General features: G+C 56.5%; 1 protein-coding gene across 3 annotated transcripts in view; it reads right to left on the bottom strand.

Moving 5' to 3' along the window:
• Positions 1-2557: 2557 nt before the first annotated feature.
• The window catches only part of KIAA1522 (KIAA1522 ortholog), a 52118-nt gene continuing 37573 nt past the window's right edge, over positions 2558-17102 (bottom strand). For all 3 annotated transcript variants that reach the window (XM_050932610.1, XM_050932611.1, XM_050932613.1), the window contains exons 2-7: positions 11879-12034; positions 11202-11257; positions 8798-8918; positions 7528-7644; positions 3740-7018; positions 2558-2972 (exon numbers count right to left, since the gene is read on the bottom strand). In XM_050932610.1, the coding sequence (XP_050788567.1) occupies positions 3741-7018; positions 7528-7644; positions 8798-8918; positions 11202-11257; positions 11879-12034 (3728 nt within the window). In that variant the 3' untranslated portion in view covers positions 2558-2972; position 3740. The remainder of the gene's footprint in view (positions 2973-3739; positions 7019-7527; positions 7645-8797; positions 8919-11201; positions 11258-11878; positions 12035-17102) is intronic.

The raw sequence follows: 17102 nt of genomic DNA, 5'->3' as shown, positions 1-17102 counted from the left end.
TGAAAGGTCTGGCACAGGCAGGGGCCTGCCTCTAGGAGCAGGAGGGGAGTTCTAGCCACTTCTTTCCCTCTGCTGAGCCATAGTCCAGTTGCAGCTGTGCTGGTTTCTGAGTGCTGTGGATATCTGTCCTGTTGCATTCACTGACTTTCCCCAGGCTCCCCTCACCAGGTACCACCTTTCACACCTAGCGCCTGTTACTTAGCCCTGAGTGGATTTAGTTGCCTATGGAGATGCTAGAGCCTTTATCAGCAGTAGAGGCTGCTCCTACTTTCACATGGTGATAGGGGAACTGTGAAAGCAGCAGCATGACTACAGTTGGATCTTAAGGTCCCTTGTGCAGTGCAGAGCAGAGCAGAAACAGGTAGCCATCTGAATGGCTGCAACACCTCCAGGATGAGCATGGATTGGGCAATTTGTCCCTCTGTGAACAGGTTTCAGCAGTGAGGAGGTTAACCCCTTGGACAGCTGGGAGGGGCAAGGCAGTTGGCTCCTGCCAGCTGGTTGATCCCTGCTTCAGGTGAGGTTAAACATCCCTTTGCTCTATCTCTGGGTTTTACAGTGCCACCCTGCAGGGGGGTATCTGGGCTCCTTCCATGTCAAAGCAATAGCTGTGGCCCTAGTGGACTCCAGTGAGGTTCTGGCACGTCTCCCCTGTTAGGGTAAAAAACTAAACTGCTTGTGTGTCTGTCTGGGTGACTCATCTGTTCCAGGCTTTGGGGGGGAGGGAGTTGTGTAAATAGAGGGTCTCACTGTTGTCACTCCAGCCATGGTCGAGGGAAACCCCCAGCTGTTAGCCAAGAAGCAAAGGAGACAGCCATTTTCAATCATCATCTTTAACCAAAGACACACAGAGCTTGTAACGGTTACTCTGCATCTTCTCAAGGCAGATGGTTTTTACAATCAAGGAAATCAAAGCATGACCCCACATTTAAAGAAATAGAAATCAAGGTGCCTGGCTCTAGGGACCAGGGATGAATGTAAAACTCAGGCTTTTGGTCTCCTTTAATGCTGCATCCAGTGTCACTCCCTGCTACAGGGCATCTGAAAAGCTGCTCACCTCTCCTCCCTCCCCAGGGCTGTCCATGTACACACACGGCCTGGCTGCGATGAGAGCACAGCTCTGAAATTACAGAGCATGAGGGGAGTGGAATCTCTCAGGGTGGAGGTTATGGAGTTTGGAGAGGCCCCTAAGGCCTGGCCTCAGAGTCCAGCTTCTCCCTGAGATCCAGAAGGCTGGCACTGTGGGGGGAAGCCCTTCCTCCTGTCCCAGATACCCCTGAGCTGCAACCAGCCAGGACCTAAGCACACGCAATGACTGATTCCTCCCCAGCACCCCAGACTCACAGGGCAGCAGCCTAGGGCTTGTGCTTTCAAACAGCCCAAAGGAAAAGGGGCTGAACGCTCACCTCAGGGGCTATTTGTGGCTAATAGCAGCTTTGCTGGGCCCTGAGACAGGGGCACTGCAAGCTGCCTGCCCGATTAACCGCTTGCATGGCTGCCAGGTGGCTATAAATCCCTTTCCAGCTCCTCAGCCACTAACACTGTAGCTTGGGCCTCAGCAGCATGAGCCTGATTTGTTCAGCACCCTCAGGACCGGCAGAGATATCCTCCTAAGCTCTGCTTCTCCCTGCCCCCAAAAAGGACTTCCCAAGGAGCCCTTGCTGGCCTGCTCCTCCCCCCATTCTCAGAGCCCAGCACCACCAAGGGATGGCCCTGCCAGTAGAGCCAGTCAGGCAGGGCCCCCTATAACACACTAGGGTCCTAGTACTGCCTTCGGGTAGCTCCCTTGCCCAGCTGTAGGGAGGCTTGTCTGGCGGGGCAGTTCCTTGTGGTGTTTACGCACTACCACTGGCCCCAGGGAATGAGAGCGTCTGCCCTGCCTGAGCAGTAGCGGTGGGGAGCCCTGGCAGCCTGGCTCGCGCAGTGCTTCCCCTCTGGCACCCTGGCCTTGCCTGACCACTGTCCTGTAACAGCCCTGGAGAGATGGGACAGCAGGCAGCCTGAGGCAGGAGGGAGCTGGGCCTCGGCTACCTGGCTTGTCTGCTGTAACAGCTCTGAGCCCCATTTCCCCTCCACTCTCAGCCAGGGCCGATTCAGCACAGACTCACCCCCCCTGCACATTGTCACTGAAGTGGTCCTTGAGCCTGGGGCGGGCATTTACTGCACCTAGGCCAAGCTGCTGCCAGCCTCCATGTGCCTCAGGCCTGGTGCTGTGCCTTTCCAAAGCCAGTCGGGGGCATATTTAGCACTACACTGCATGTCCTGGAATACCAGCGAAGGTCCCATGCAGCAAAGCCAGCAGAGGAACTCCTTGGCCAGCCAGCCATGTGTCAGCCATCAGGTCTGTAGCATTCAGGACGATCCCATGCAGCAAAGCTGGCAGAGGAACTCCTTGGCCAGCCAGCCATGCGTCAGCTACCAAGTCCATAGCCTTCGGGATGTGCCTTCAGCTTCTTTTTAAGAAGTGCTTTAATTTTGTGCCGTCTCAGGTGCAGAAAATAGAGCTGATCCTCCGCGTATGGAAAAACAAGCCCACAGCCAGGCCAACTCTCCGTCCTGGCCAAGAGGCTGTGCTTCAGGTGGTGCAGCATGGTCTTATAAAAACACCGCCCCACATTCCTCGCAGCAGCTTCTCCGCAGCCTTCCCTCCTGCACAAACAAACCAGCAAATCCAACAGGTGAAGGGCGAGGTGCTGGACCCCAGGACAGGGCTTAGGGGGTTTTGTTTTGTTTTTTTTTTTAATGCAAAATAAAGCTGTATTATTGAAGAAAGTGAAACCAACACCAGTTCTTGCATAAATATCATCAAGGCCTTCAGAGGCTAAGGCTGTTTGCTTCCTTTTACTCAGTCAGTTGTGCCAGCTCCACGCTCATCCTTTCACCTGCTCAGGTCCCTGAGAGAGATTTGTATTCCTGTAGGTCGGGGCACAAGCACAGCAGCTTCATCCTTCAGGCTGTCTCTTCCCGTTTGTCTGCAGGAAAAGGAGAGCGATTCCCATTAGGTTATCCTGAGCCCAGCACAGTACCGGCTGACCCACTGGGCAGTGAGCGTCACAGGCTGAGCCATGGAACATATGTGCCTGTTACAGAGCTGGGGGCTCTAGCCCATGCTGCTAGCTCTGGAAGCCCCAAGTTTGATCTTGGTGTCAGCCATCACCTGACACTCACTGCTGGTTTCTAAAGCTGCAGAGCCTGAACTGATACAGCCTGGGATTGTGCAAACCCCTCAGCCACAGTTTAATGCCCCAAGAAGTGGAGTTACCTCCCAGCACATCAGCCTGTTTCTGAGCAGCTTTGAGCCAGGTTGTTTCTGGACTGACTGATGTTTAGGCAGAAGGATGGGGTCAAACAGCCGGCGCTAGTGGGAACCCTAACAGGGCTACGTTTGTTCCTCGTCTCCCTTTGATTCAGGCCTCAGAGTCACAATTCTCCCCACCATCCCTGCCTAGCACTAAGCTGTTCTCTAGAGGGTTCTGTCATCATCCTCTGTCTGTTTTCTAGCCCTGTTCCCGCTGGTAGAGAGACAGGGTGAGTGCAGGGCAGCGGAAGAGTTATGCCAGAGGAGACTTACAGTGGGGGGCATGGGGGCTGCAGGTCATGAGTGAGATGCACTGGCAGGGCTGCAGGTCAGGAATGGGGTGCACTGGCAGAGCTGAGAAGCTGCCTGGCACCTACAGTACCCTGTTACACCCTGCGTTTTCTATCGGGAACTACAGACCCCCCCCCAATCCCTCTGTACCTTATGCAGGGGGATTCTGCGATGGCGTCGCTGAGCCTGCCAGGTGCCCGGCTCTGCTGCTGTCGGCTCGGGGGGCCGCGTTCACAGACAGTTCGCTCTTAGTCCTGTTCTCTTCTGCCGAGGAAGCCTTTGCTTTACTGTCTGGTAGGGAACAGTTCAGCACTTCCCCCCCCTGTGGCTTTGGACTCACAGGTGACTGAGGCTGCCCCATGCCAAGCAAAGGCTTCCTGGCTATGGGTGGTGGGATCTTGCTGGACTTCCTCTGTGCTTGTGGCTTGCCAGGGGGCACCTGGCCTTGCTGGGTCATTGCTGGGACTGTGGAGCGCTGCTCGGCGAAATTCATCAGCTCAGCTACCAAGTTCCTCTTCAGGTCGGCCTGGGCCTCCGGGGTAGATGAGGTCTCTATGACCAGCTTCTTGGAGCTCTTGGCAAAGATGAAGCTGGCGGTGGAGGCAGGTGATTTGTGGATGGGGGACACCTGGCCGTCCTTGGCATCCCCAGTGGTGTGCTCCGAGCTAGAGGCTGTGTGGCCTGGGAGAGTCAGCTTGTTGCCGTTGGTCCAGCCCGCCAGTCTGGAGGTCGGGGCGTCTCTGGAGGACAAGGTGGAAGTCTTCAGCCGTACGGCATTTTGCAGCTGGTTCAAAGGCACGGTGTCTTTGGAAGAAGGGGACTGCCGCAGGGACAGGGACTTGCGGATGGGTTTCTGGGGGACCTGCTGAGGCTGCTTCCCTATGCCATCAGCGCCCTGTCCGTTCTGGCCAGATGACTGCTTGCCCGGGCCGGCCGGCGCATGCCCATCCACATTGACCGAGCGCAGGCGCACCATCTGCAGCAGGGAGGGAGTGACGATGGGGAGGTTAGCGTCTTCCTTTGGTGTGGGGCTGCTCTTACTGCGAGTGACAGGCTCCTTCTTAGGATCCAACTGGGAGCCATTCGTTGTCTTCTTAAGGCTTGCTTGAGGCTGGAGAGCTGTGGGCGGGGCTGGAGCCGCAGGTGCAGGAGGTGGGGCTGCAGGCACTGCAGGATTGGCCTGGCCAGGCTGCAAGTCAGGTGTTGCTCTGGCTGATGGGGACATGGCGGTGGGCATGGGCAACTCCACGGCAGGAGCTGGCAGTGCTGAACCAGCCAAGGGGCCCTGTTGCTGCTGAGTCCTTGAGGAGACTTTGGCGGAGATTGCGAGTGAGGCTGCCCCTGGACCATCCCCTCTGGGTGCTGCTTTGGGTCTGGCCGGCTGCTCTGAGCCCACAGGCTCTGGCTGGGCTGCAACAGAGGAAGCCCCTGCAGTTCCGGTGACAGGGAGCAGCTCTGGCAGGGTGGAGAAGCCGGCCTCATCTGGAGGAGGGAAGTCCGCCATGGACAGATCCTGTTCGTCCAGCGCTGGGGGGGGAGGTGGGGGCCACGAAGGGTCCTGAGGCGCATCCTGGATAGTCTCTGAGTGGGAGGCCTCTGGACTTGTCCCAGCCTTCTTCACGGGTGGTGGAGGAGGATGGTAGGGAGGTGGAGGAGATGGAGGGGGTGACCTGCTGCTGGGCTTCGGAAGCGCCGAGGGCTTCTGGCTGGCCGTGCTTGGGGCAGGGGAGGAGACAGTGGGGCTAGCAGAAGGCGCTGCCTGCTGAGGCTTGGTGGGCGGGGGGGAGATAGGGGCCAGCACCTTGGGGTGAGGAGGAATAATAAACCTGTCCATTCTACTCTGCCAGGAAAGGGCTGGGCCAGCTGGGGGTGCCACAGTCTCTGCAGGGGCTGGGTCAGAGGTGGAGGAGGACAAGGATGTCAGTGAGGAGGAGATGGACAGTGCAGGAGATTGCAGCGAGCAGACCCTCTCCGGTTTCTTTGGCTGGGGCCTCCTCTTTCCTGGAGATGAGGCGTGAGGGCCAAGTCCTTTGGTGGGGAGGGTGGGGGTGCCACTCTGACTCGAGTAGCCACTGGAGGGTGACATGGTGCGCTTGAATCCCTCTGGGGAGCTCTGCCTGGGGGTGGCCTGCTGCTCCCTAAGGATGATGGCCACCCCCTCCACCTCCCTCCGGAGCTTCTCCCCCGGCACCGGGCTGCACCGGGACACGTCGGGGGAGCTGGCGTCGGCCGAGTAGGCCAGGCTGTCGGAGCGGATGCTGCTGGTCTCACTCAGCGAGCAGGGCGAGAACACCTCGTCCTCGCCCAGGGGGCTCTGGCTCTCCAGACGCGGTGTCCACGGCTCATGCTGGGGTCTGGGATCTGGCTTGGGGGGCAGGCCAAGCACCTTCTGCCCCCCCTCGCCCACTGCCTGCTGGTGCTGCTGCGCCTTTTGGTGTAGGGAGTGGGTCCTCCTAGGGGGCGCAGGCGGCTTCTTCATCTTCCTGAGGGATACGCTGCGTGTGGAAGAGCGGTCGCTCCTCACGCTCACGGTGTCCGAGCCATCCGCCATGCTGCTGGTGCTGTAGGCAGGTGAGGCCCTGCCACTGCTGCCCCCCGGCCCCACCGCCAGCAGGCCGTGGGCCGTGTAGACAGGCCTGGCCTGGGAACAGGAGTTGGTGCAGCTCACGGCGCTATAGACACTGAGCTGGTCCGTGTCAGACCGGCCTGCTGTATCTGCCTCGCTGGGTGGCCCAGCCTCCCCCTTCCGGCTGTTGGAGCCGCCCTGTGAGGAGATGGTGGAGCTGTCGGACACGATGGTCTCCGTGGACTGGGAGTGGCTCCAGTTGTCGCTGGAGGAGGAGTGCTCCCGGCTGCGGGCGCTGGGCTCCGAGAAGCGGGTAAGGGAGCGGACTGAGGCCGGGCTGGAGGAAACCAGGCTGCAGCGGCTCAGCGTCTGCACGCTGCTCCTGCTCAGCGCGATGACGTCCACCATGGGGGGCAGGACGGCGTTGGGAATGATCTTGGACATGTAGGTGGCCTGGGGGGAAATGGACATAACAGGGCCGAACAGCTCCGGGGGAGGGCTGGGGTTGGTGGTCATTCCCGGCACAGCCAGTGACTTCGGCCTCAGCAAGGGAGACAGCTTGGCTGCCGTCCTCCTCCCCAGCAGCGTGTCGTCGTAGTAGACACAGTTGATGTGCCTCTGGATGGCTGCGTCCGACTCTGCCTCCTCCAGGGCTTGCAGGGATACACGGGCTCCGCCTTTGGGGGCCGGCGGGGGCTGCAGGTTTCCATTGATGGTGGGGATGTGGATCATGCCACCGTCTGCCTCGCCGCCATTCACCAAGGTGGGGGGTGCCAGGTTTTGGGGGCTCCCAGCCTGTTTGGGGCCATCTTGAGGGGAAACGCTGCCAGGGCGTTTCCTCAGGTCGTGACTGTTTCTCAGACCTGAGGATGGATAGGAGCAAAATCCGGTATCATTATGAACCGAACCCAGCGGGCAGGCAGCCCTCACTAACTGCATACAGGGGTTACTATGGGCTGGCAGGACTCACTTAAATCAACACTGGCCATGGCCAGGGCCTCGGTGCAGCTCAGTCCTGCCTGTTCTCTCCCTGTGACACCCAGTAGCTCAGACTCCTGAGGGCTGTAATACCATGGTCTGAGTCTGGCTGTCAGGGTGTGAAGTGGCTGGATGGGGTGATGACATCCTGTGTAGCAGAGGCCGGACTGGGGGCTCTGGTGGTCCCTTTTGTCTTACGCTCTGACTCCCCCCACGGCTCCTTGGACACTTCACTGCTAAAGGGGTGGCACAGGGACCTCCAGGAACAAGCCAGCTCCTAGCCTGAGCCCAGAGCCGAAGTCTCAGCAAGGAGAGAACTCTGGCTCACTGATGCACACGGAACGGCCACTGTCCCTGAGCTCTCCCTCCAGCAAGGCCCATCCGCCCTCCTTACCCAGCTCCTTCTGGACATGCTGGGGGATGCCCAGCACCGTCGTCCTCCTCTCCTTCCTCCTCTTCCCTGCCTTCTCCGAGGATTTGGGGAAGGAGTCGTGAGGCCGGAAGGTGGAACCTGAAACGCAGTTAAGATGAAATAAAGTCCCAGGCTGACAAGCGGGGACCAGTCGCTGGGACGTCGCCTGCCCAGGGTAAGCGTCTCTGTAGGAACAGAGGCCCATATCAGACCTACAGAAACAATGGTTTTAAATTGAGGTTGGATTTTACCATGAGTGAGAGGCCCCAGGTCTGTGACCAAAAAGACGGAGACCATGAGAAAGGGGAACTGTTTGTGGTAAACTTGTAGCGACCCTGGAAATACCAGTTATCTTATTTAAGGGTTGGGCCAAGCACTAGAAATAAAGAAAACATGGGTAATTGGGCACCAGGTGCAGTGAGTAATTGGTAGAAAATGCTTAGTCCAGTAGCTAGGGGAAAACATAGCAAAGTGAGATAAGGAAACCTTGGAGAAAGCAGAGTGCAGCTCTCAGCTGAGTTTAGCGAAGGTCCAATAACCAGCAATGCCGTTGCTTGTTTGTTATAGAGCACAAAATGTCCCGTATTCTAGGGCTGCTTTGTCCGAGCTCCCATTACCCCTCTGGAGCCATGCCATGATGGGAAGGCATCTCCCAGGTCTGAACCGGTTTTTGGCCAATGCTTACAACTGGACTGTAGCTGGGTATCGAATATAAGGCCGTATACGCTTATTGTGATACTTTGGATGTAATCAACCCCAAGTAGCCGTTGGGGCTAACAACGAAATGCCTGCGTGGAAACTGGGTCCTGGTAAACCTTGACAAAGCTACCAGGGAAATTATCTCCCACTGCCTCGCCCACCATGCTGGTGTCACTCTACACTGCCACTGCCCTAGAGCACAGTCCAGCCCCGGAGCGGGGCAGCCAGGCTCAGGATGCCCAGTGGAGCCCTGACAGCTGCGTGAGCGTACACTGAACATCTGCACTATCTATTGTGAGCGGCAGCTGCCCCGGGCAGAGCTTGGAAAAGTACTTACCCCTCCCTGCCAGCGGTCCTGCCCTAACCCCGGAACAGTCCCTCTCCCGCATCGCAGCTCCAAGCTCTTGCCCAAAGTACAGGCTTGATGTCCCTTGTGGAATCACCCAGCAGTCCTCAGGCCACCCAAACCCCAGCTCACACGGCTCAGCTGGATTCTCACACCATCCAGATGGCTCACCCTCCCCAAAACTCCCATCTCGCTCGCGGCTGGTACCTTTCCTCTGGATCATCTCTGAGCGGATGGAGAGGGCGTCCTCAGAGGCATTCTCTGTTGTGCACGACTGGGTCCTGCTTCGGAAGGAAATCTCATCGTCCGCCGCAGAGGTGTGGGAAGACTGCATGGGGAGGAGAACGGGTTCAAATAAGTCCCGGGCCTTATAGAAACAGATGAGTCCCTCCTTCTGCAAGCTGCTCCCCAGCATCAGAGTCCCCCAGTAGGGTCCCTTCTCAGCCAGAAAGCGACTCAGCACCTCCGCACTTTGAAGACACAAAACTTCTCGGAGGCCCAGAGCTATGAGTCAGCCCCATCTGCATGCAGGCAGAACCCCCTCAACTAGGAGACGGGACCAGAGAGTGCAGGCAGGAAAGCCCCCTGTCCTAAGGTGTGTTCAGCCAGCCCCTGGGGCCCCTTGACAGAGAAGACCCAGCCAGAGGGAATGAATGCCCAGCAGTGACCTGACCTGGCACCAGATGGCGCTGCCTACTTCATGTACCGGTGAAAATGAGCCCTTAGCAGCCAGTGGCCAGCTGCAGTTGTCTGACTGGGGACTTACTGATTGCAGCTGAAATTAACCTGGCTCCCAAGAAAGTGCAGCCAAACGCAGCGTAACCCTGGTGTGAACCAGGATGAGAGTTCCACGCAGCCCTCGGCACCGCTGCATGTGTCTACACACGCCCTGAGCTTCCAGGATTTCATCTCACTCTCCCAAGGGAGAGGAGTGCCGCTCGAACATGCCAGATGGGAACGAGGGAGAGGCCTGTAGATGATTAGGAAGGGCACTGGGAGGGATGCAAACAATCGCACAGTGGTGGGGCTGCAATTTGCTCAGCGGGACCCCTGAGCCCCCTCCCTGGGTGAAACAGCAGCACAAAATCCCAGCTGGCAAATGGGCAACTGCATTTGCCAGCAACACCCTGCAGTTTATTTCTGCTGCCTCTCTCTGAAAACCAGCACCCTGTCCATCTTCCCCATCTCTCCTCTGTGCCTCCTCCCTCCCCCATCAATACACTCACAGGCGTTAAGGCTTCTAGCTCGCGGCCCAGCGCCGCGCTGCTCCTTTGCTAGAGCTCTGTCCAGTCTAATTTTCAACAGCTCTGGGCTTCCCCCATATTCCCTTGAGAAAGCGCAGCAGACCCTATCAGTGGGGAATACATCCTGACATCCAGCCTACATTTTCCTTGCTTGATATTATGGCAACCGAATCAAAGGTCTGCAGCTGGGGTGTCTGCAGCCAACATGAATAGTCTTGTGCTTCAAGCACTGGACTGGGAGTCACGAGATCTGGGCTCCATCCCCAGTGACTTGGACAAGTCACTTAGCTGCTTTCTGCCTCAGTTTCCCCATTTTGCAAAGCAGAGATGGTAATACCTTTCTCACAAGGCATAGCGAGCATTACGCTGCTGAAGACAAAGCCGTAGAGGGTATCCTCCGCTTAGCCTCAGCCCATTTAGATGAACCACGCCAGCCTATGAATCATGGTTGCTGCTCTTCTCTGAATTCCCTCTAACATTTGATACTGAGGAGTTCAGAACCTGCCCCACACGGCTCTAGATGAGGCACTGTGTAGGACAGAGGTCTCAGGTTTGCCTTCCCCAGTGGCTCTGTCTGCTCTACTGAGTTACAGAGGCAAAAAACCAGACAGTCAGCTGTTTGAGCAAATACACCCAGTGAGGCTCTAGGGGACAGAAGGGCGTGAGGGGGGGAGGGTCAGGGGCCCAGAGACTGGCCTAAACCAAGCTTTGGCTAAAGGGGTGGACATTTCTCGGCTGTTAGAGACTGGGGAGGATCTGTGGACATGAGCCGAGTGGGTCAAAGTCGGGCAGGCCCTCCCCACCGCTTGTTACTGCCAAGATAAACCTAACGGAATAACTGCAGTGAAGGGAATAGCATATGCCAGGACACCAGCTCCATGCGGCTGCTTGTTTGCAGGGCCTGCCTTTCCCCAGCACAATCAGCAGCACCGGGCTCCCTTCTCCCTGATCCTGATCCGTTGCAGAACCACCTAAGAACCACATGGCCCTATCAGCTTATACATCCTGCTGCTTCTTAGTGTCACAGCATCTGATTGCATCTCTCAGCTCCTCATGTTCCCCCAGGGTTTCCCTTCCCCGGCCATTGCCCCTGATAAGCTGCTTGCCAGGATGCTCCTTCACTGCCTGGTTCCTTTAGATCCAGCGTGAGCAAAAAGGTGCCCGAGAATGTCTCAGGGATGCCCAGGCCTTCCATGATGGGGGCGTGGGAGCAGCCAGGAACATTCACCGCCCAACGCTGTACCAGCCCCACTGCAGGGGCAATGACTGCCATGTGCATCAGCAGAGTGTGCTGCATGCCAGCCAGCACCCTAGCCCAGAGAGCCACGGGGGGGGGGGGGGGGGGGGGGGGGGGAAGAGTCACCGACCTGGATGCTGTTGCTGTCTCCGTGGTCCCAGCCGCTTCTAGTCTGTTTTTGTTTTTCTGGAAGAGCAAAGATGGAAAAAAATTCCTAAGGAAAATGTCAGAGAGGAGTAGTCCCATCAAACTGCAGGCTGGCAGAACCACTGTGCTTGGAGGTCATGGCCTGGGGACACAGGAACAGAGCAGCCCAGAGCAGGGCTGGGGGACAGCAGGTGATGTGGCCTGTGTGTCCTGCAGATCAATATGCCCCCTCTCCCTTACGTCCCCCGCCTCAACCACTCCACCTTCTCTGCCAGCCCCACAATGACTGGACTTCTGGTCAGACACAAAAACAGCCCACCCACAGCCCCCTGCCTGTCCGACCGACGAGCAGAGGCAGCGTGGATGGCTGCAGGCTGGTGGAACATACGGACTGTGTGAGACTGTTAGATTTGGGGGGGGGGGGGGGGGAAGTGTCAGATTTATGCAACCCCCTCCTGCTCTGGCTTTTCCTCCCCTTCAGTATGCCAGCTGCACCAGTGCTGCCTCCTCTGACACCTGCCTCACACCAAGACAGGTGCCCCGTTTGTATCCCCAGGGAGCACCAGGCCTGCCCCATCCCCTGGGATGCATGCTCAGGGGAAAGCAGGAGCAGAGCAGAGTGCCTGCAGTGGACAGGTAGCCCCGTGGGACAGCGCGTACCTTGGTGCTGCAGAGATTTGAGCCCTGCCTGAGCCTGGTTGTGCAGTTCTTCCAGGTGCGGCGGACGGCTGCTGGGGAAGAAGACATTGTCAGGCCGCTCCTCTCCCGCCTTGTACTGGACATTCAGCCTCTTGTTGTTCTCAGCCTTGGCAGAGCCTGGGAAGGCAAAAGGAATCAGCCTAGCACCCCCACATCCCAGCCCCTGCCGTGGGGGCTCCTGGCACCCTCCAGTGGGATGGGGAGGAGACAGCAAGAGGCAGCTCCCAACCTAGGCTCCCCCCGCACACCAGTGCTGAGCAGCCCTCACACTCACAGCTTCCTGGTGTGGTGGCTTCATCGAGGGACAAATATTTGTTCCTATCCTCGCTCCCGGTTGACTGACTGTCAGCAAGATGGAAGCAGAGCAGTGCAGCCACCTGGCCTGCAGGAATCCTAGTGCCCAGGTGCGTGAGGGAGAGGGCACTGGGCCCAGCTGGGGTATGGAGGGGGACTGACGCGTTATCATTTGGGCTGCATGAGGGTCAGGAAGGGTAAAGGGCAGCTCTGGGCGTCTGGCTTCCAGCCCCGCTAAAGCCGTGGGAAATCCCCCTTGGTTGTGTGGCTCCCATCAACAGCTTGCACAGATAGCAGGTGTTCCGGGGGTGGGAGGGGGAGAGTGCATTACAGAAAGTGGGGGGGAGCCTGAACAGAAGCAGGTGTGTAAATGGGGGGACCCTGGGGGACTTCTGGGGAAGCAGCACGTGAGTTCCCTGCACTCACTGGAGGCCTAGGCTCTCTTGCTCTCACCTGGTCCTGCTCACACATACGCCCAGCCACACCAGTGGGATGCCAACGATTCCTGCTTCACCCCCAGGGCTCTACCCAGCGCCCATCGAGCCACGCGAGTCCCTACCGCCCAGCCGCAGGTAGGGAGGGGCCACCCCATCCTGTACAGACACGAGCTGAATCCCAGGGTGGATTCAGTGCATTATACAGCAACAAGTGCCTGCTCGGTGCCCTGGTCACTGGACTGTCCTTCCTAAGCATTAAGAGGATCTCCATCACCCTTGGGGCAGGGCCAGGGTTAACTAGCTTTCCCTGACACAGCTAGGGGCAAAGTTGAGGGCCTGGCCCTGCTGGGGAAGGTCAGTGCTCAGGGCAGGTCTACACTTAAAAAGCTGCCGCTGCGCCGCTGTTGCATGTTAGTGAAGACACTACTATGGCGCAGTAGCTATGCCGACGGGGGGGAGGCGGTAGCTATGCCGACGGGGGGGAGCCCTCCCATCGCCCTTGCGCTGCCCACACCGGGGGTTAGGTCGGTATAACTGCGGTGCTTCGGGGGGTGGAGTTTTCACACCCCTGAGCGACATAGTTATACTGATGTACGTTTATAGTGTCGACCTGGCCGCAGTCGTTGCTCTAAGAACCCTCTCCTTGGCATCCCCTCTGCTGGAGTCTGTATCCCCATGGCCTGGCATTTCCGACTCTGCGATGCTAGCAGGAATCGACAAGCCAGCTAGGCGAGTCCAGGGCTTTTGCATTTCCTGTATCCATTGCAGCAGAACCCTTCACAGTCAGCTCCTCTTACAGCCCTGCGCTGGCAGAGGTGACCTAATACCTTCCCCACCAGCCCCTGGCTTTGGCAGCGGGAGGCTGCAGGTCTGACTCTGCTCTTTTGGAAGTGGATCCTGTGCCTTTAAAAAGAATGCACTGAATAAGTGAAAGCTCCCCAGGGTGTATCACATGACTGATACCAGAAATATCTGTGCACCTTGCACACAAACCAAATGAACCAGCAGTTCAGGGCAGCTTAAAGGGACAGGCCACACCAGCCCTGGGGAGAGCCCTCCACAGAGCCCCAAAGCCTCCAATTTCACCTCAGGGACTAAGGAGCCAATCCTAACCCAATGGGAGCAGAGGGTGCCCAGTGCCTTGCAGGATGGGACCAGGGGGCTGTTTGGCACAATCTCAGAGCACGAGGGTAACTGCCGGCTGATTTACTTCTGCCCTAGTGATCAAAATACCTTGAGAAACAGTCAGGCCCTTAAATACATCCTTAATAATAGTACTGACATGCTATTTATAGCACAACTTCGAGCCAATACATGACTAATACATTGTCCTTATTATACAGCCCCTTTCATCTGAGGATCCCAAAGCACATTACAAACACGAATTAAGCATCATAATTGACTCTCTTCCCCAGGAAGTTGCTATATATTGTAACAAACTTGTGTTTGGGGGCATCATTGTCTTCCACTAGGATGGAATCAGAATAGCTCAACTGAGTCATAGCCCCTAGGTGGATAATAACTAAGACAGAATCTCCTTACATTCAAGTGGCAGGGCCTGTGGACTTGAAATGAAACAGGAGGACCAATTTTCTATCCCCACAGTCTCTGTGAAGTTCTGAGCAGCTGCAGGGCTTAGCACAGGATTCAGAGTTGTCATTAACGGGCTACAGTGGGATTTAGTCCCAGATAATTATCCCCATTTCACAGATGGGGAAACTGAGGCACAAATCACTTCCCCAGAGTCACACAGTGAGTCAGTGGAAGAGCCAGAAACAGAGCCCAGGGCTTTGAGTCCCAACCCCCTGCTCCAGTCACTGGGCATTTACACAGATCTTGTACCAGTATGACTGTCAGTTAGGGGTGTGATTTTCTATCAGTAGTTATACCAATGCAAGCCCTCGTGTGAAGGCAATTTTACCAGTATAGCTGTTCCCGTATATGGTAGAAGCACCTTCATGCCAGTAGATCTGCATTCACCCTAGAGAGCTGGTATTCCTGTAACTATCCTGCTATGGCTACAGCAGTATGACTTGCATGCATAGACAAGGCTTTATTTATCCACACCAGAAATTTGCATTCATTTCTTCTGCCTACAGACCAGCAGGAAGGAGGAAGCACTGGCTTCAGAGTATTCTCCATGGGCTTCTCACAGCCAGCCGAGATGAAGGAGGGAAAGGGTTGATGACCAGGACAATAACTGAGACCTACCAAACTTTGTGGCTGGAGATCAGATCCCACCCCAGCCACATACCTTCCAAACTGGCTCTCTCCTTTCCATTCCACGAGGTCTTCCTCCCACATTCCCCTTTCTGTCCACAATCTCACGCTTTCCCTCAGCTTTGCACCTCTTCTCTCCAGGCATGTAGCACTTATACCTTCAAACCGTACTTCAGCCTCAGACCCCGTCATAGGGAGAGGAGGGTTATTATCCCAAGCCACAGAAAGGTGAAGGGACGCCCTGATGTCATCTTCAGAGCAAAACTCCCTTTTTGGAAGAGATGCTCTGGTCGAACACAGGTTACAGGGCCCAGCGCAGAGGGACTTGGGGGAAGTTCTCTGGCCTGTGCTCCGCAGGGGGTCAGACAACATGATCTCATGGTCCCTTCTGGCCTTGGAATCAATTCATCTCTGAATGAGGTGTCCCAGCCAGTCAGTGGCAGAGCTGGAAAAAGAACCCAGGAGTCCAGGCTGGTTCTTACCCAGGATATTGCCTTACTTCACCCCACTAGTTACTAGTGCACTGAAGCCTTCCACATGCTGACCCCAGGCTGCCCTGGAACACCTCACCCCCACCTGCCTTTTCTCTGCTTAGCAACGAATCAATAAAGTGCTTCCCATGCTGGGGAGGTTTCATCCTCACTTGCCTGAGAAGGACAAAGCTGGGGGTGCAGACCCTGCGCCCAACCGTCTACCGGTATCTTTGTCCAGGGAAAGGAGTTTGTACATTGGACGCAGGTCTGCCACCAGCAAAGGAGATAAGTGGCAGAGGAGGGGGTGGGAGTCTGAAGTGAAACAAGTAAATAAAGTAGAAGATTCTCCTCCCACCTCAGCATTTACACCCCTTACAGCACTCCAACCAGGCATCTCAAAGCCCCTCAAACAGGAATTAATTGATCCCCACGATCCCCCTCTGAGGCAGGGAAGTATTTACCCAATTTTTTAAAATGGGGAAACTGAAGCACAGAGGGAGGCTGCGACTGGCGCACGGTCACCCAGCCAGTCCTCCTAACTTCCAGTCCCCTCCTTTATTTCTTAGGCCACACTTCCTACCCCATTCCAGTGAAATCATCCCCTTCCCTGTGGTAGCAAGCGAGATTCTCATCTCAAAGCCTCCATGCACACAGCTGCTTAGTGGACTGAGGCATCAGCAGCTGGCTCTCACTAGCTGCCCCAGGCTCCAGGATCTAAGTAACCTGCCCTGGATGAGTTCTGTGGGGGGGTGGTCATGCTTCCCACTGTCTATCCTGGGAGACAGGAGTGCTGAGTCAGCTCAGCAGGCTCTCCCCTTCAGCCTACGTTTCCTGCCCATTATGGCTCATCTCATTCTAGCTGCCCTGCAGCAGTAGAGAGAAAAACAACTTTGTGCTGAAGAAAGGATGGGAGAGGATGAGTAGCTGACAAAGGCCGTGGAATCACCACAGAGGCACCGACCGTCCCCCTGCACACACTTCCCAGTGTCGTCTTCGCCAATTGCCCAGTCAGCAGGCCACACACACACACACACATACACACAAGGCCTCTAGCCCAAACAGCGAGAGAACCACCCCTCCTCCACAGCATCTCTGCCACTGCTGCACACACCCCATGTATGCACTCACATTAAAAGCCAGGCAAATGAAATACCGACTGTGCTGCAGCAGCTCCAGATCTGCACAATGGGGAAAGGACACAGGACAATAGACAGGATTCCACCCTGCTAAGCCACACAGAAAAAGAGATTCTCTCCCAGCCAGGCAGCATCTACAGCCAGCCAGCCGCAGGGTCGGACATGGGCAGAAACAGCAGAGCCAAAGCATCCAGGATAAGTTGTGACGGAGACTACAAAGCACATGCAACCCAGTTTATGGGACCCAGGAGCTCTCTCTCTCTCACCCCACCAGGGCCAATGCCTTCATCCAGGACCCTAGTCCACCCCCATAGGAGCATGCATACCCCAACCAAGCCCTTTACGGATGTGATTTCAACACGATCACTCCCCCAGTCTGGACACGCTCTGCAAGTCATCTTCAGGCAGGAAGCAGCTCACTGGTTTATTCCGTTAACTTCCTAACAAGTAGGGTGACCAGACAGCAAGTGTGAAAAATTGGGACGGGGGTGGAGGGTAATAGGTGCCTATATAAGATAAAGCTCCAAATATCGTGACTGTCCCTATAAAATTGGGACATCTGGTCACCCTACTAACAAGAGCAGCCGCTGCTGCGGTGACCTTTCCCTGCCCAACCCAGAGAGGC

Source organism: Gopherus flavomarginatus, chromosome 22, assembly GCF_025201925.1.
Source record: "Gopherus flavomarginatus isolate rGopFla2 chromosome 22, rGopFla2.mat.asm, whole genome shotgun sequence".
Taxonomy (NCBI): domain Eukaryota; kingdom Metazoa; phylum Chordata; order Testudines; family Testudinidae; genus Gopherus; species Gopherus flavomarginatus.
The sequence above is the reverse complement of the archived record's forward strand: the minus strand, read 5'-3'. Positions and strand labels throughout refer to the sequence as shown.